Genomic DNA, 20495 nt, shown 5'->3' on the forward strand with positions numbered 1-20495 from the left:
AAACGGGTATTCATTGGACAAATATATTATACTAGAACTGACATGTGATTACATTTTCACGCAATTTGGGTGCATAGATCCTGAGAAATCAGTACCCAGAACAACCACCTCTGCCGGTAATAACGGCCTTGATACGCCTGGGCATTGAGTCAAACAGAGCTTGGATGGCGTGTACAGGTACAGCTGCCCATGCAGCTTCAACACGATACTACAGTTCATCAAGAGTAGTGACTGGCGTATTGTGACGAGCCAGTTGCTCGGCCACCATTGACCAGACGTTTTCAATTCGTGAGAGATCTGGAGAATGTGCTGGCCAGGGCGGCAGTCGAACATTTTCTGTATCCAGAAAGGCCTGTACAGGGCCTGCAACATGCAGTCGTGCATTATCCTGCTCAAATGTAGGGTTTCGCAGGGATCGAATGAAGGTAAGAGCCACGGGTCGTAACACATCTGAAATGTAACATCCACTGTTCAAAGTGCTGTCAATGCGAATAAGAAGTGACCGAGACGGGTAACCAACGGCACCCCATACCATCACGCCGGGTGATACGCCAGTATGGCGATGACGAATACAGGCTACCAATGTGCGTTCTCCCCAATGTCGCCAAACACGGATGCGACCATCATGATGCTGTAAACAGCACCTGGATTCATCCGAAAAAATGACGTTTTGCCATTCGTGCATCCAGTTTCGTCGTTGAGTGCACCATCGCAGGCGCTCCTGTCTGTGATGCAGCGTCAAAGGTAACCGCAGCCATGGTCTCCGAGCTGATAGTCCATGCTGCTGCAAACGTCGTCGAACTGTTCGTGCAGATGGTTGTTGTCTTGCAAACGTCCCCATCTGTTGACTCAGGGATCGAGACGTGGCTGCACGATCCGTTACAGCCATGCGGATAAGATGCCTGTCATCTCGACTGCTAGTGATACGAGGCCGTTTCGATCCAGCACGGCGTTCCATATTACCCTCCTGAACCCACCGATTCCGTATTCTGCTAACAGTGATTGGATCTCGACCAACGCGAGCAACAATGTCACGATACGATAAACCGCAATCGCGATAGGCTACAATCCGACTTTTATCAAAGTCGGAAACGTGATGGTACGCATTTCTCCTCCTTACACAAGGCATCACAACAACGTTTCACCAGGCAACGCCGGTCAACTGCTGTTTGTGTATTAGAAATCGGTTGGAAACTTCCCTCATGTCAGCACGTTGTAGGTGTCGCCACCGACCCAACCTTGTGTGAATGCTCTGAAAAGCTAATCATTTGCATATCGCAGCATCTTCCTCCTGTCGGTTAAATTTCGCGTCTGTAGCACGTCATCTTCGTGGTGTAGCAATTTTAATGGCTAGTAGTGTAGTTGTGATATGGACATGGACAATATTCAAGAATTAGTGCATGTCATTTGGTTGCTGTTAACCACAGAACTTCACACTGTACATCATTGAAGTAAAGTACTCAATTGGTTCCTGTCATAAAGTGTACTTTAACAACTTGTGCATTTTGTGTTGTAGTGAGAGGAAACCGGCCACATCCAGCCAGGAACAACGAAACATTACAAGAGGGCACAGCCACAACACCGGCCGTAATGTACTGCCTTTCATGATACGTCGTAGTTCGCTATACGGCCAATGTGGTGCGTCGAGTAGCCACCTTATCGAGATGTCTAAGAAATACAAAGTTGCGAATGAAGTTTCCAATTAGAAAGTATAAAATACTGGCCTGTCCTATCCTCGCAGCATGGAGGTGGGGTCCCACATGCCATTGGATATTCAAGTGCTATTGAGTAGGATGTCGTAAATTACGAGTTTCTATCCATTTATGTTCGTCCGATTACAGCGCCATCTGTGGCGTAACGAAGAAAATTCTTCAGACAAAATGTATGTTGGTTTTGGCGTAGAATCCCAATACAATAAAAAATGGGGATTGCCATTGAAGATTTCAAAGTTGTTACATGCCACCCACGCACAGGGAGCGGTGGCGGATCGAGTGTGTATATTGGATGCCCGCTCAGAGACAAACAAACTGAAATTACAACTTTTTTTGACCCAATGTGTAGTTTCAACGTCTTCAGTGAAAGTGGGCATTCCTGTATACTTTTCTGTGGCATTTGAAAGAAGCTCCCAAGAGAACTTCAACAATCTATAATGTAGTGGACTTGATCAAATAATACAAAGGTCTGGAGTCAACAGGAGGGGTTCCACAAACATCTGCCCTATTATACCAAATGCAAGCAAACACGTAGCTCCTAAAGCCACATATTCCTTGCCTCTGACAGAGCCACGTCTACGTCTTTTATCTGAAAAAAGTGCTACTTCCAAGCTTCTCAAAGACTATAGACAGCTATAGCATAAGGGAAGTATGGAATGAGCACTGGATAACGTAATGTAGGAGAAATAGATCCTAATTTGATGGGAGATAGATGAGGATTCGCAACGATAAATAATTAGAAGGCTTCTGGTTTTGACGGAGTAAACCTTCAGTAGACATCCATACTCCTAAAGATCGCAATTTTACAATATTTAATATTGGGTACTTAAGTCATATGCATAGCTGTCAACTTAGACATGATGGTGTGCCCTTTCTCACGTCATTGATTCTGTTTGATCTGCAACATAGCTATTGCGGATCTTAAGCACTATTTAAATCAATCGTGAAGTCTCTCGAGTATGGACACGAGACGGGAGTCAGTCACCTTACATGTCATTTTATAGTTTTATCAAGTTCTGCAGAGCGCCGTTCCTCCTCCTGTGTTTTCTCATACACTCCTGGAAATTGAAATAAGAACACCGTGAATTCATTGTCCCAGGTAGGGGAAACTTTATTGACACATTCCTGGGGTCAGATACATCACATGATCACACTGACAGAACCACAGGCACATAGACACAGGCAACAGAGCATGCACAATGTCGGCACTAGTACAGTGTATATCCACCTTTCGCAGCAATGCAGGCTGCTATTCTCCCATGGAGACGATCGTAGAGATGCTGGATGTAGTCCTGTGGAACGGCTTGCCATGCCATTTCCACCTGGCGCCTCAGTTGGACCAGCGTTCGTGCTGGACGTGCAGACCGCGTGAGACGACGCTTCATCCAGTCCCAAACATGCTCAATGGGGGACAGATCCGATCTTGCTGGCCAGGATAGTTGACTTACACCTTCTAGAGCACGTTGGGTGGCACGGGATACATGCGGACGTGCATTGTCCTGTTGGAACAGCAAGTTCCCTTGCCAGTCTAGGAATGGTAGAACGATGGGTTCGATGACGGTTTGGATGTACCGTGCACTATTCAGTGTCCCCTCGACGATCACCAGTGGTGTACGGCCAGTGTAGGAGATCGCTCCCCACACCATGATGCCGGGTGTTGGCCCTGTGTGCCTCGGTCGTATGCAGTCCTGATTGTGGCGCTCACCTGCACGGCGCCAAACACGCATACGACCATCATTGGCACCAAGGCAGAAGCGACTCTCATCGCTGAAGACGACACGTCTCCATTCGTCCCTCCATTCACGCCTGTCGCGACACCACTGGAGGCGGGCTGCACGATGTTGGGGCGTGAGCGGAAGACGGCCTAACGGTGTGCGAGACTGTAGCCCAGCTTCATGGAGACTGTTGCGAATGGTCCTCGCCGATACCCCAGGAGCAACAGTGTCCCTAATTTGCTGGGAAGTGGCGGTGCGGTCCCCTACGGCACTGCGTAGGATCCTACGGTCTTGGCGTGCATCCGTGCGTCGCTGCGGTCCCGTCCCAGGTCGACGGGCACGTGCACCTTCCGCCGACCACTGGCGACAACATCGATGTACTGTGGAGACCTCACGCCCCACGTGTTGAGCAATTCGGCGGTACGTCCACCCGGCCTCTCGCATGCCCACTATACGCCCTCGCTCAAAGTCCGTCAACTGCACATACGGTTCACGTCCACGCTGTCGCGGCATGCTACCAGTGTTAAAGACTGCGATGGAGCTCCGTATGCCACGGCAAACTGGCTGACACTGACGGCGGCGGTGCACAAATGCTGCGCAGCTAGCGCCATTCGACGGCCAACACCGCGGTTCCTGGTGTGTCCGCTGTGCCGTGCAAGTGATCATTGCTTGTACAGCCCTCGCGCAGTGTCCGGAGCAAGTATGGTGGGTCTGACACACCGGTGTCAATGCGTTCTTTTTTCCATTTCCAGGAGTGTATTTTTATTATGCTATATACTAATACGGTCAACCGAACTGATTGATTTTTATTTTCATCTCTATTATGTTTAATATTCAGTGCACCACAAACCCTTAACCACCTTTCCTGAATATCGATAACTGCTAATTGCAAACGCGTGCACATGGGTGAATTCATGTGGAATTCCTTGGTTCGGCCTTTTACATCGCCTTGGAACGGCCGTTGAATTTCATTTTTCGAAGCTGGCTCGAGGTGCAAGTCTGATGCGGCATTTATCTTTCCGGGCTTTCATAACGCACGGTCTTGCGACTGATTCCCTCAGACCCACGTGCAAGACAAGCATTTGCTCTAATTTTAGGAGTTATACCTATAGAAAATTTTGAGAAAAGGAACCAGGTGTTGTTTCTCCTACCTTGTGATTGGAGGAAACGCCTGGTACCTTTGAAAAATTGGTCTTGTCGAATGGTCAGTTCGCCCCCTCCAAGCTTTTCTGTCTTTGTGCACGGAAGCGAGGCTAATCTGCCGTGAACGGTTAGTAAATCGCTGTGCTGGTGTGCGATGAGCATGACTTGCCGCCTGTGTGCGCATTTGGAAAGTGATTACAGTGGAAAGTTACTTCAGTTTTGCCGCTTTAGAAATTTTCTGTTAATTTTAGTCATTTGTCAGAAGCATTACGTAGTTCTCGCGAGTGAAAACTTTGCTATCGCTTAGCTAGATTCAGATGGGACCGATTTTGTTCTTTATCCGGTCACTATTTACCTAATGCATAGTGACCCCGATTAAGTTTTGTGCTTCTTTTCGCTGCGATTCATGAGAGAGTTTTGACGAACTGGTGTTTACTACAAAAGCATGAGTTTTGCCTTCGGTTGTTCTATGAATGTTTCAATCTTCGTGACTGAGCGCAGAGGTTCCAAGGTGCTTCTGTTAGTCAGTTTTCTGAAGTTGAGGTAACCGCTCCAGTCTGTGAATAAATAGTTTGGAATCAACTTTTCCCAATATTCATACCAGCAAGTTGTTAACCTCATTGGCATTCAGCAGAAGATGGAGATGATAAGAATCGTTGCGGTGAATAGCAAGCTCGCAGCTACGGAAGAGTCCATGCTGTATGTCAAAAGCTGTCGCACTGAAGCACCAGCCACCAATATTTACATGTTTTAAATATTTTGTAAACAGTGGGTGGCCTTTAGCGGCACCTGGTCGCGTTAAGGATATGAAAGGGGATATAAAACAATTAATAAGAGGGGAGAGACGAAATGATATCGTGAGTGATTCACGCAAAATGTATCTCGGATGGATTGCCATAAGAAAACGAATAATCGCTAGTAATGGGCTTACACTATACACTGTAGAACTGAGATTTCAACAGTGGTGTGTGTGTGTGTGTGTGTGTGTGTGTGTGTGTGTGTGTGTGTGTAAGAGCTAAAAATCACAACGACTAATATTTGATAATACGAGGGCGTGCTGAAAAATAAATTTTTCGAATTTGTTATGTGACAACTAGTAAAGCTTTTTAAATAAAACAAATTTTATTAACATTCTGCATCTTTATTCTTCATGTCTACATCTTTATTTCTCAACATAGTCACCCAGGTGATGAACATACACTACATGATGAACTGTATCCGGACACCCCCAAAAGCATACGTTTTCGTATTAGGTGCATTGTACTGCCACCTGTTGCCAGATACTCCATATCAGCGACCTCAGAAGTCATTAGACATCGTGAGAGAGCAGAATGGGGCGCTCCGCGGAACTCACGGACTTCGAACGTAATCAGATGATTAGGTTCACTTGTGTCATACGTCTGTACTCGAGATTTCCAAACACCTAAACATCCCTAGGTTGACTGTTTCCGATGTGATAGCGAAGTGGAAACGTGAAGGGACACGTAGAGGACAAAAGCGTACAGGACGACCTCGTCTGTTGACTGACAGAAACCGCCGACAGTTGAAGAGGGTCGTAATATGTAATAGGCAGACATCTATCCAGACCATCACACAGGAATTCCAAACTGCACCAGGATCCACGGCAAGTACTATGACAGCCGAGAGGTGAGAAAACTTGGCTTTCATTGTCGGGCGCTTCAGTCTGGAACCGCGCGATCGCTACGGTTGCAGGTTCGAATCCTGCCTCCGGCATGGATGTGTGCGATGTCCTTAGGTTAGTTAGGTTTAAGTAGTTCTAAGTCCTAGAGGACTGATGACCTCAGATGTTAAGTCCCATAGTGCTCAAGTGCTCAGAGCCATTTGAACCAGTTCTGAACCATGGTCGAGCGGCTGCTCATCAGCCACACATCACGCCGGTAAACGCCAAATGTCGTCTCGCTTGGTGTAAGGAGCGTAAACATTGGACGATTGAACAGTGGAGTGACGAATCACGGTGCACAATGTGGCGATCCGATGGTAGGGTGTGGGTATGGTGAATGCCCGGTGAACGTCATCTGCCAGCGTGTGTAGTGCCAACAGTAAAATTCGGAGGTGGTCGTGGTGTTATGGTCTGGTCGCTTTTTTCATGGAGGGGGCTTCAACCCCTTATTGTTTTGAGTGACACTATCACAGCACAGACCTACATTGATGTTTTAATCACTTTCTTGCTTCCCACTGTTGAAGAGCATTTCCGGGATAGCGATTGCATCTTTCAACACGATCGCACACCTGTTCATAATGCACGGCCTGTGACGCAGTGGTTACACGACAGTAACGTCCATGTAATGGACTGCCCTGCGCAGAGTCCTGACCTGAATCCTGTAGAACACCTTTGGGATGTTTTGGAACGCCGACTTCGTGCCAGGCCTGACCGACCGACATCGATACCTCCCCTCAGTGCAGCACTCTGCGAAGAATGAGCTGCCATTCCCCAAGAAACCTTCCAGCACCTGATTGAACGTATGCCTGCGAGAGTGGAAGCTGTCATCAAGGCTAAGGGTGGGCCAACACCATATTGAATTCCAGCTTTACCGATAGAGGGCGCCACGAACTTGTAAGTCATTTCCAGCCAGGTATCCGGATATTTTTGATCACATAGTGTATTTCTCCCAACGACAGGCCAGTTTGTCAATACGGTCACGATAGAACGTTTGTTGATGGAGCCACAACCTGACCTGTACTTGCACTGCTTCATCACTATCTAAGTGAGGTCCACGATGGTGTTCTTTAAGTTTTGGAAACAGATGAAAGTCGGATAGGGCCAAGTCAGGACTGTATGGAGGATCACAGATGACAGTGAACGCAAGGCGTCGATCGTTGCAGACGTCGCAGCCCTCGTGTGTGGGCTGGCATTATCATGCTGAGAGGGTGCTCCATGTGTGGACGGACACTTGGAATTCGTGCTTTCAGTTTTCTGAGGGTTTTGCAGTGTACCGACATACTTCTACAGTTCGGAGCCCTCTAGCGGGAGAGGGTTGCAACTTGCGCCAGCGGAGCGGCGAAGTCGACCGAGTAATGTGAATGACATGCAATACCTCAACCGATCATGAGAATAGAATAAAACATTTGGTGGCATTACATTTTAGTACGTTCTCGTAAATTCGAAAAGTTTCATGAAACTTTAGTTGAAATGTTGTTATTCAATATTTTTCCAGTCATTAATAGTGTATCCCCATAATAGTGATCTTAACTATTGTGTTATTGGATATGGGATATTTTTATTCTTAGAAGGAACTACGACCATCCATTGTGCGTTTTTCTACTAATTTAACAGTACAACTGCCGAAAATTAATTGAACTGTGATAACAGTTCACTAGGAGAGAACTTACAGCGTTTAAATCCATACATATGATCAAAATGTGTGTGTGTGTGTGTTCTGTGGTGTCACCGCCAGACACCACACTTGCTAGGTGGTAGCCTTTAAATCGGCCGCGGTCCATTAGTATACGTCGGACCCGCGTGTCGCCACTGTCAGTGATAGCAGACAGAGCGCCACCACACGGCAGGTCTAGCGAGACTTACTAGCACTCGCCCCAGTTGTACAGCCGACGTTCATAGCAATGGTTCACTGACAACTACGCTCTCATTTGCCGAGACGATAGTTAGCATAGCCTTCAGCTACATTTGCTACGACCTAGCAAGGCGCCGTATTCAATTGATAATTAATATTATGAAGCATGTACCGTAACGAGAGATGTTCTACAATTGTGGATTAAAGTTAAGTATTATATCAACTACGTACTTTATTTGCAATTCTCAAGATATTGTCCTGTTCCAGACCTCACGCCAGTCAGCGTGTAATTAAACGCGTGCATTTCGGCCTCCTCTAGAAAAACAGTGTTGGCTCTTCTGCCAACACTACATGTTCCACATCTCCTTCTAAACAACTCGACCGATTTCAACTAATGTTGGTACACATATCCCTTACTATCAGGCAACAATTGCTGTGGGGATGAGAACCACCTACTTTCCATAATTCAAGAGCTATGACATCTTAAACGATGAGGTCATGAAAAACTGGCGCATCTTGCATTGCCATTTAAATGTATTCTGTGTTGCGACCTGTGTTCTCAACAAATTTCGCAGGCAGTATCCACGTGTGACGCTAAATACACCTACAAAAGTATATCACATATAGTTCAGGAAATATGACTCAATAGACAATGTGATGCCGGCCGAAGTGGCCGTGCGGTTAAAGGCGCTGCAGTCTGGAACCGCAAGACCGCTACGGTCGCAGGTTCGAATCCTGCCTCGGGCATGGATGTTTGTGATGTCCTTAGGTTAGTTAGGTTTAACTAGTTCTAAGTTCTAGGGACTAATGACCTCAGCAGTTGAGTCCCATAGTGCTCAGAGCCATTTTTTTGACAATGTGATGTGCGAAAAACTGCCGCATTGTGCATGACGTTTAAATTTATAACTTCTTTGCTTCTAATTATATTCGCAATACATTTTGCAGACAGTATTTACATAAGCCGCTGAATGCACCTACGCAAATATGTCATTGTACGACACATAGTTCAAGAGATATGACGTCACAAACACTGAGGCACTTGAAAAAATGCCGCATCAAGCATGAAGCTTTAATAGATTTTGTCTCCTACAATAGTCTGCCCCCTTGGCTGAGTGGTCAGCGCTCTGAGTTCCGTGCAGTGGGCCCAGGTTCAGTTCCCAGCCGGGTCGGAGGTTTCTCCACTCGAGGACTGGGTGTTGTTCTTATCTTCATTTCATCAACATCTTCGACACGCAAGTCGCCCAACGTGATGATGATGTCTGGTTTATGGAGCGGTCAACTGCGCGGTCATCAGCGTCCATACAAAGTCCCAGTTCTTACACAGTCCAATTTTTCACAATCCAATCTAGCCACTATCACGAATGATTATGATGATGAAATAATGAGGACAACACAAACACTCAGTCGCCGGGCAGAGAAAATCTCCAACCCGGTCGGGAATCGAACCCGTGACCATGTGATTCGCCCAGCGTGTTGTCAACGGGGAAGACTCGCAACTCCACTCGGGGAGTGGGTGTTGTGTTGTCCTTACGTTCATATCGTCTTAAATGACATTCCACTGTTGACATGGGTGTGTGGGTACGTCCCGAAAGTCAATTAAAAAAATGCGAAGCGCAAATGGCCGTAGACGAAAACGATTGACGTCTGTAGAGCAGTGAGGAGCCATTGCAGTACAGATGTTTACAGAATCGCGTTCTTAATCTGGATACTGTACTTACACATTTGTCCATTGTGCGTATAATTTTGTACGACTGTTTAATAATTTCAGAGGTATTTTCACGAATATATGGAAATGAAATTTTTGCTATGTTTCACTACAAACACAGGACATTTTATGTTTTCAATTCTAATAGAAAATTGACAATACCCACGCAATGATGGGTTTCTCAGCAAGTCTCTTGTAAATCGGATATAGAGAAAGTGACCTCTACTGCAGAAAGAGAAATAAATTTAGGGATGACGGATGAAATTATCTAATATTACATGTAACTGTCTATACGTCATTACAGGAGGAAATAGTAGGTTATGTTTCGTACTTGCGTGTTTCTTGTAAAGCCGTACCCTACGAAGCTCTCGTCAAACAGGGGCAGCTCTCCACTGGCTGCCACATATACCGGCTCAAAGGCCCATCCGTACTTGACGCTGTAGGCCACGGACAACTGCGTCGAAGAGGCGTTAGCGTGCTGCAGCCAGCGAGTCGGATCCAGGGACTTCTGGTTGTCCTTGAAGATTTCCCAGTGGAAAGGACGGGCCAGCCTGTCCTCCACCAGCTGTTGCAGCTCCCACTTGTCCTTCGGTGGGCCAGCCAGTCTCGCGTCCAGCTCGAACACCGGCAAGATGTACGCGCACCTGCAATGCAGACGAATAACGCTGTACTTACCATAGACTTACAGCGGTTGGACAAAGGTATGGAAACATCCAAGAAATGCATGCCTGAACATAGCTACTGAAGCTAGCCGAGCCTGCAGGTTGTGCTGCTTTATTTGACCACAAAAGAAACCTGTCGCGCCGGCCGGAATGGCCGAGCGGTTCTAGGCGCTTCAGTCTGGAACCACGCGACCGCTACGGTCGCAGGTTCGAATCCTGCCTCGGGCATGGATGTGCGTGATGTCCTTAGGTTAGTTAGGTTTAAGTAGTTCTACGTTCTATGGGACTGATGTCCTCAGATGTTAAGTCCCATAGTGCTCAGAGCCATTTGAACCTATTTGATACTTATCGCAATGTGTCGGTCATGCTCAGTACAGTGTTCTGTGTAGTTGTGAGTGCATTACGTCGGAATTAAGTGTAATCGAACACAGGCAGATTGTTGGTGCTTCCAAAACCAAGGTAACTATGTGTTTGGTGTTTCAACAGGCACCATATCAAAGATTTGTATCGCATATAGGGAAAGAAGAAGGGATCGGTTGGTAGGACATGTTCTGAGACATCGAGGGATCACCAATTTAGTATTGGAGGGCAGGGTGGAGGGTAAAAATCGTAGAGGGACACCAAGAGATGAATACACTAAGCAGATTCAGAAGGATGTAGGCTGCAGTAGGTACTGGGAGATGAAGAAGCTTGCACGGGATAGACTAGCATGGAGAGCTGCATCAAACCAGTCTCAGGACTGAAGACCACAACAACAACAACAATATAGGGAAAGCGGAAAAACATCATCCGCTAAGTCACATCACCGATAAACGTGTGTCAAGAATGATCGTGACAGTCGGTCATTGAAAAGTATTATGACGAAAAATAAGAGAACGACAAGTGCAAAAGTCACTGCGGAATTCAATGTCGCACTCGCATTGAGTCATTAGACCTCAATATTATTGAGCCTCGGTGGAGAGAAGGCTACGTGATCGCTGTCCATCACAATCGTCGTTGTAATAAGACAATAAGACGAAACAGGGACTGTTGTTGAGTAGACATCACATTTCATCACTTAGGCAGGAGAGATAATTGTACAGCGTTCCAAGATTTCTTCAAGTATTTGTACAGTCCAAGGGATGAATGGGAAATAGAGGTAGTGAATTATGAAACTAATGACATTACAAAAGTAATGCCAGATCAAGTGTATAAAGGCCTTCGAGGTACCAGGAAAGAAGAGGCGCCTGGAATGATAGTGTTTCAATCAAAATATTGAAAGATGAAAGACAAATTAATACAAACAGAAGTTAGAAAATTATTTATAGAATGTCCAGGGGGCGGGGGGGATTTAGTCTCCGAAGTCGGAACAGTGGCGTAAACGTTATAGTGCTACAGTCGTTAACTTCTGAAATTGACGCCGCCAGAGTAGGCACCCACGAGAACAAGGACGCGTCACAAGATGCCGCCTAACATAATATACCATTTTTTATTCGCTTTTGGCCTTCTGGCCGTGCAGCTACGGCTTGAAATGAAACAGATCAACATTTTACCTCAAAATAATCGCGGTTGGCTGCTATGAACGTTTGCCAACGTCGCTATAGCTGCTGGAAGCATCGTTCAACCATGTTGTCAGGAAGGTCCCGTGTGGCTTCTCTTGCGGCAGTCATGATCTGTTCGACCTAATGAAATCTACGCCCCCGTAGGAGTGCAGGAGAGCTCCCATGGGAGGAAAGAGAAGGAAAAAAAGAAAACACACGGTGCGAGATCTGGTGAGCACGGAGGGCATAGTAAAAGGGTGATCTGTTGCCTTCTAAGGGCATCTTGGACGAGGACAGAACGATGTTCAAAGCCGTTGTGTAGCAACAGCCAGTTGTTCCCATACCGAAGCTCATGACTAACGACGCTCAAGCGGCCGAGATTTTGTAGCGGGTTTTGTTTACCGCTGCACCGTCTTGGATGCATTCCATTTGAAAAATTCCGTTTGAATAAAAAAACAATTCAAGTATCACCTCTCCTCTTGACCTGTCTGGTTGCGGTTCTTTGTGCCGTGGTGATGCTGGTGTTTTCCAGAAGGTCGCTTGTCGGCTCAGTTGCGGATCGCTCAGGAAACACCTTGTTTCGTCTCCGTTTATTATCCAGTCGGTTCATCATCAGTACTACTGAACATGACGCCAAATATCGTCATGCTGTCATTACGACGGTCTTGCTTCGGGATGCTCACAGTGCTTGGGAAGCTGCGACATGTTTCGGTCACTAGTCAGAATTTTTGTAGCTCGCACTGTGGCTGAAACCTACTGCTGCTGCGAAATCGTCTACCGACTGGGAGCGATTGGCGCGCGCCAACATTGCAACCTCTTCAATCTTGCGTTCAGTCCAAATCGTTTGTGGCCGACCACTACGGCACATCATGTTCCAGACTGTGTCTCCTTTGCAATAAGCGTCGGTGCCACTTAAATACAAGACTGCGTCTCAATCATTGAGTCACCGTCAGCTTAATGCATCACTTCGATAGCGAGTTTGCCTAGTTCCTCGCAGAATTTGCTGTTTGTACTTTTTTCCAATTCCGACTTACTCGAGTTCCGATACGCGGAGTCAAATCACTAACAACAACCATATTTCTGCCAATAGTGGATGCACTCAACTCTCCCTTGCTGACATGAGAGACTAACCGTGTAAGTAGGCTGTTTAGGTTTTTTTATTGGTAACGCCACCTCTGTATGAAAATCACTGGCTGTGCTGTGTGCAGTCTGTGGCTGCTTTGCATTGTTGTAATACTCGCCATTGTAGTGTTAGGCAGCGGCAGCTGGATGTGAACAGCGCGTAGCGTTGCGCAGTTGGAGGTGAGCCGCCAGCAGTGGTGGATGTGGGGAGAGAGATGGCGGAGTTTTGAAATTTGTCATGAACTGCTATATTTATATATGATGATATCAAGGTAAATACATTGTTTGTTCTCTATTAATATCTTTCAATTGCTAACTATCCCTATCAGTAGTTAGTGCTTTCCGTAGTTTGAATCTTTTATTTAGCTGGCAGTAGTGGTGCTCGCTGTATTGCAGTAGCTCGAGTAACCAAGATTTTTGTGAGGTAAGTGATTTGTGAAACGTATAGGTTAATGTTAGTCAGGGCCATTCTTTTGTAGGGATTTTTGAAAGTCAGATTGCGTTGCGCTAAAAACATTGTGTGTCAGTTTAAGCACAGTCATGTATAATTCTTCTATGGGGACGTCTCATATGGCGACCCTGCCAGGATACCTCACTGGAATCTTCTGATTTTTCCTTGTAGTTTGTGTAATTAGTGTAGCTTTTGTTTATTGCTAGCGCATAATTATAGAGAGAATTTCCTTTGTAGTTGCAGTCTTTCATTGTTGTACAGTAAAACAGTTGTGGCATGCATGTAGATTTGCACCAAGTATTTCGCAGCTGCAATTAACTAGATATTATTTTCAGTGCTATGTTAATGTGTTCTCTTATTTTTGATCTTCAAATTGTGTTTTTCTGTGTTGTCATGTGAAATACTGTGACAATAATGGCGTGTGAAAAACGTAATACTAGGCTCCAAAGTAAACTGAGAAATGACAGCGAAAATGAAAGCAGTGTGTTAGCGCCACCGAGTAATGAATTAACTGATGTTCAAAGTAGTAATTTGGTAATTGTGCATAGGGAAATGGAGCGGGCTGCAAACAATGGTGTAGACAGTGAAACAGGTAGTGAACAGGGAAGCATTATCGATCGATCGGTCGGCAACAGCTCGCCTCAGGAATCCGAAATGACAGGACACAATTTCGCAAATACTGTAGATTCAGGTTTTTGGTCATCACCGTTTTCTCAAATAAGTCAAGACACATTTTCTGCTTGTCAAAATGTGAATGTTGCCGGTGCAAATGCACTGCCGAAAAGCGTAGAGAAACAGATTCCAGACACTAATACATTATTATTGCAATTAATGCAACAAATGGAACAAAATCAGAGACAAATGGGACAAAATCTTAAAAAGTTAGACACAGTGGAACAAAATCTTAAAAAGTTAGACACAATGGAACAACACCAGAGACAAACACAGCAACAGTTAGACGCAATGGGACAAAATCTGCAAAAGTTAGACACCACACTTGAACAAACACGTGAAGATTTAACTAGTGAGTTACATAACATTGAATCGAAATGTCAAAAAGTCTGTAATGACGTAAAAACACAAATTTGTGAGCATTTTCAACCTATTTTTTCGCGGCATGAAAATGCATTACAGAATCATGAAGCAGCCATAAAAGAACTGCAAACCATTGTTCATGAAAATCATGAGACCTTGTGGGCTAAAATTGACTCAGTTGCATCTACCGATTCAGTTACGCAACTTGCAAAAACTCAGGAAAACTTAAAGGACACAGTAGATTCGATTTCAACACAAATGGACACTCTGAAACTTGGTTCAGAAAAACACACTGAGGTAATGTGTTCACTATCGGAGAAAGTAGCCGAACTTTCGGATCAGGTCACTAACTTATCTACAAAGGTAGATGATGATCTGAATGACACAAGACCTGTAGCCTTCACTGACACAGAAGAGTATGAACAAATTAGAAAATTCAAACAGAATCAAAATCAAATCAATACATAGTACAAAAGAGAAATCTGGGAAGTACAAGATCAGCTGACACAGGTAATACAAGAATTACGTATTTCAGAGGATACTCGCGCCCCAATACGGGAAGAGGGACACAGAAATACGGAACAGCCACAAAATAATAACACAGGGCATTTCGGAAGTTATGAAAGAAATTGGCAATGTGCACCGAATTTTGAGATGGAACGGCCGACACGACCTAACAATGACCGATATGCGACTCGCCGACATGATGATTTTGACTATAAGCTGTTCATTACTACACGTAAATTCAAAACATTTAAGAATTCTGGCAACGACATTCATCCACAAGCATGGCTCCTCAATTCTCTCATTGTTTTCCTCCCAACTGGTCGTTAGAACACAGATTAGAATTTATGTGTGGCTACTTGGAGAATGAACCAGCTGTAGGAATGCGATCGGTAATTCACGATTGCCACAGTGAAGGAGAGTTTTACCATGCCTTCCTCTCAGCATATTGGTCTCAAGCCACGCAAGACCGAGTAAAACATAGCATCATAATGATGAAACGTTTCGAACAATCTGAATTTTCCAGTCTTATGAAATATTTTGAAGACATGTTGCATAAGAATCAGTATCTTTCAAACCCATACAGCCCCTCAGAACTCATCCGCATTTGCTTAATCAAACTGCCTGAACATTTACGACATATTATTTTGGCAGGACGTTGCAAAGACGACATTGAAGCATTTCAGGGACTCTTACAAGAATTAGAAATTGACACTGACAGTTGCGGGATGCGAAAACAGGAAAACAATCACTACAGGTCACATCCTTCACAATTCCGTGACGACAGAAACGATAACTGGACGCGACAAGGCTATTCTCACTACACAAATCGTGACCAAAACAGCCACCACCCGTATGACAATCGTTGGCAGAGTAGTAATAATTACAGGGAAAGATCACCTCTCCGCGGTAGTGACTATCACAGAGACAATCAGAGAAACAGACAATTTGGGAACCAAAGTAATTATTATCAAGGGAGACAGAATAACTTTAGACGCAACGGTCCAGCGCGCAGTTACGATTCAGGGAGAAATTCTCCACCACTTAACCGACAAGAAAGAAACTACAGGAACTACCGACATGACGACAGACGATATGATCATAACGACAGACCTGAATTGCATCAGAACTGGCGGGATTCAAACAGGGCAGGGCCCTCTCGTCACGGTGAATTTGTAGAAGTTAGGTCTCCTAATTCCAATAACGGCGCGCGTCAACAAAGAAACAGACAATGACTCGCACCGCAGGCAGCCACCTGCGCCGGCTGGCTCAGAGAAAAATGACATAGACGCTAACCTTGAGAAAAATTCCAGTATTGTTTAACGACGTATACCGCATGATAATTGCGTTGAAGTTGAAACGCTGCGTACTAGGAAGAGTAAAGGTTTACACCACATTTTACATGTAAAACCGTTTATTGAAAGATAATCTGCTTTTTAACTTTGTCATTGCCATAAAACTTTTCACTTTACATTACTAGTATGCTTGTCAGACTTAGAATCTGTTAACATGCAACAATGTTTGAAGTTAAATATCCAGTCAAGAACCAAGAGAATTTATTGAAACAGAAATGACGAATGCATTGTTATAGTGAACAGACGTCACAGTGTTATTGTGTGTGTACATTCTTGCTTGTTAGTTGCACGATTATGGAACGACTATAAGGCTTACATACTTAGAACATTTACCAGTACTGCTAATGAGATTTTAATGCAACATTTTGGTTTACTTGAAAATACATTCTGGATTTAAAGTACTTTCTGTGAGATACCAGATGACACAGTGGTTAGTTTATGTAACAGCTACACGATTTTATCACGACGCTACTAATGAGTGACAATTTACAATGTTGCTTTTGCGGTGTATCTGTTTTATATCTGCACAGTTTTCTGAATTCTTCTGGAAAGAAAAACATGTTTTAGTGGTAACTTTTGTGGTATAGCAACAATGAGACAGCCTTTTTCGTGGCACAACAATACGTTACTGTACAGTACTTTCTTCATCACGCCAATAAGCATTTCACTTTTGTTTATCATGAGGTAAGTACATTGACTTCTGCAGAACTTGGCTTTCGGAGGACGATACCTACGTCACTTCCACAGAGATTATGTTGCAACAAGACGCACAGTTTAGCGCTACGGTACACGTATTTGAGTGACTAATTTTGTACTTAAAACATTTATTTTTAAAGATATTTGAAGTACAATGATACAAAGGTTTTCCGTGATACATTTCATTCCATTGCTGTAATTTGTGACACCTGAGGGTATAATTACATTAATCCTCAGGGGGGTACACACTTACTTTGTGTACCATGTGTGTGGCAACCACAAGGAACCCTAGATAATATGGTATTTGCTTATACAACTTTACACATCGGTACCATATTTCTCTAACACACAAATTACACAGCTATCTGATCATGTAACTGAGAGATAAACTTTTTTATTACATCAGTGACAGATGTTTACGCAATTACACAGTTGGATAACTTCACACTTATGAAATTGTATTTTGTCTGTACTTTGTGCAATGCTTATATTTTTTCGGAACCATTGTGATACTATGAGAGCTTTGAATGATGTATTTGGTATGGGATCATGATTTTTAAAGTACATTTGAGGCAGATGACACTATTGACATGAGCAGAGAATTTTTTTAGGTTTTGAAATTATTGGAGGAAGCTACGACGATTTTGAGAGTTGACTAAGATATTATGATATTATTATGACGACGATGTGTATTATACTGTTGAGGTATGTTTATGATTAATAAGATGATGATACTGTATATGAGGAGTTTGATTATGCTACATATTTCTCATGATGAAATATTGAAGAAGTGTCGATGAATATGTATATGTATAATGAGGTAGGAATAGTGAGTAGTGTTTAGGGACTCTGATTTGTGGAAAAGGTTGTTGGAAACCAAAAATCGTACTTTAAGAGTTATGAAATGTGTGTAAATGCGTGAATGTATCACAATGCTGGCGAAAATTTTTTGGACTCTGTTATATTTACAGGATTTTGTTTCTACAGATTTGTAACGCAAATTCTTAACCTGTGAATTTTTTATATGAGACTGTCACTGTAGCGGAAACTGCTGTCGTAAATATTTCCGTAAGAAAGTTAAGTGACCACCTGCACGTAATGCGTCGTGGGCACGCAGCTGTGTCAGACTCTGGGAGAACAAGTCATTAGTGAGTGCCTCATCAGGTAGAAAAAAAGAAAGGGGAGGCCATTGTCCTCGCTATTGACATTTCCTTGTTGAAAGCATACTGTGGAGCTCGTAATTTATGATATTTACTAAAACGCCTAATGAAATGATTAGAAACATTTTACATCTATTGTCTTTGTAGTTAAGAGATTGCTCATTTTGTTTAATATCTGGTTTCCAGCTGTGTTGCAGCATTGGTTTCATAAAATAAAATTAAATGCATTTGCTAATGTGAACACTTTCTGTCAACAGATCTATTAAATAATAATTTTGTGATCCACATTATTCAAAAAAGGAGCACTTGGTAAGGAAAGAACAATAAGAAGGGACTAATAACAGTAACTGCATCTGTAATTTTCTTTTCAAGTACTTGGTAATTTCTTTTGTAGAACAATTTGTGGTGCACCACTTTAATTACTTAGACATTAAGATGTGATTATACATTTCCCTTATCTGCATTGTTATCTTTAGTGTACTATTTTTTCTGCTTGAGCTATGTCATGTTTAGATATAAGCTGCTGTTTGCCAGGCATAGTGCTACTGAACTTTAATTTGTGTTACTCTGCTAAGCCAGATTTATTTTTTTGTTTGCTGCGCATTGCCTCATATTAGTTGTAATGTTGAATTGCTTGGTAATTTAGATTTACTGTAGCTTGCTTTGCGATTTTCCATTTTTTTTCATTGCTGTTTATATTAATTGTTTTGTGCTGCTGCATTGCCTCGTCCCTTAGTTTAGCATCTGAGATCAGTAGATTTAAGTTAGCTTAAGAGGGGGTAGACTATATAAGAAACTGACTATGGAGAATAGGTAAAGAATGCATTGCGAAGTTATATGAGAAAGATTTGGGCCCAAATGAGTATTGTACAATCAGAAATAATTATTTTGAAAGAAATATGAACAGAATACAGAAAGCAGGCTTAGATAGGACTTTTTGGGAATAATGATGAATGAAGGGAGATCTCCAAGAAGTTAAGAAAGTTTTGTTTGCAAAATACTGCAGTAAAACAAACCCTGTCCTTTCCTTTTGTATTATTTTGCTATGTATGTATGTACCATTGTGTATTTGTCTTTTTCCTGTCTTTATGTGTTTAGCTAATAAGATTTATGTTGTAGAATTTTTCAAATACTGTGTTATTTTCTTTGTAAAGATGTTTATACATTATTTATTCTGTTCTGTCTTAATGTTCATGTGTGAAGTTGGTGTTTCGAAAGTTATTCTGATCTTTTATGTATGTACTCATGTCATAATTCCTGTAACACTGACGTATATGTCTATTTCTATTCTTTTGTAACGCCTGTTTTACTACAAATGTTATCTGTATTGTTATGTTCTTTAATGATGTATTTTGTACCTTTGTAATTGTATTCTCATGTTATAAAATTGTAATTGACACCAGTTCATCTTATTATTAACTTGTAAGTTACATTTCACTGCACACGTTTCTGTTGGTCATAGTATATGGACAATATGTGAGAAGTAGGGACTGTTAGTGTTTGCACGTGTGTTAATAATTCAGCAAGGGACTGGATAACAGCATTGTTGGTTCTAAGGACAGTTCCGAAAACTTTGTGAGTGCACAAGTGGTGGTTTATGGACTTGCTATATTATCCGCAAGACTCTTCAATGGTGATTGTGCACCTGCACAGTCACAACAGATGGCTGCTGGCTATCTCTACAAGGACTACAGTGGGTCTACATCTTTGATGATCCATCAATACCATTATTTCTACAAGGACTGCAGTGGGTCTGCACCTCTGGTGGCCCACCAATACCGTAATCTCTACCAGGACTACAGTGGGTCTGCTCTGTGATGACCTACCTACCAATACTCTTCAAAATTTCGACTGACTCTGCTGTGGGTTTGCTCCGTTGTGGCCCATTACCTGTATGCATGTCAATAGTCAGCACTGTCTTTCCGTTGGAAGGACAACACTACTTCTTCAAGACTGCATGGAAATCCACTACTTCTGTGTGCATTTTCTTTTACTGCTCAGACTTTGAGAAAAACTCTGCATTTTTACTGTGATGAACAATCTGGACTGTCTTTATGGACTGTGAGAAATTTTTAGCTTTTGACCAACATTGTATCAATAAGTGTGTGCATTTGATTTCTTTGTTATTGTAATTATGAAAATTTTTTTTCAAATCTATATTGGCCACTGCCCAATCCAATTT

General features: G+C 43.3%; 1 protein-coding gene across 1 annotated transcript in view; it reads right to left on the reverse strand.

Moving 5' to 3' along the window:
* LOC124624054 (beta-1,4-glucuronyltransferase 1-like) overlaps window positions 1-20495 on the reverse strand; it is a 165778-nt gene that overhangs the window by 48783 nt on the left and 96500 nt on the right. Inside the window, exon 4 of the mRNA XM_047149082.1 lies at window positions 10140-10452. Within this exon, the coding sequence (XP_047005038.1) occupies window positions 10140-10452 (313 nt within the window). The remainder of the gene's footprint in view (window positions 1-10139; window positions 10453-20495) is intronic.

Source organism: Schistocerca americana, chromosome 1 (assembly GCF_021461395.2).
Source record: "Schistocerca americana isolate TAMUIC-IGC-003095 chromosome 1, iqSchAmer2.1, whole genome shotgun sequence".
NCBI classification, from domain to species: domain Eukaryota; kingdom Metazoa; phylum Arthropoda; class Insecta; order Orthoptera; family Acrididae; genus Schistocerca; species Schistocerca americana.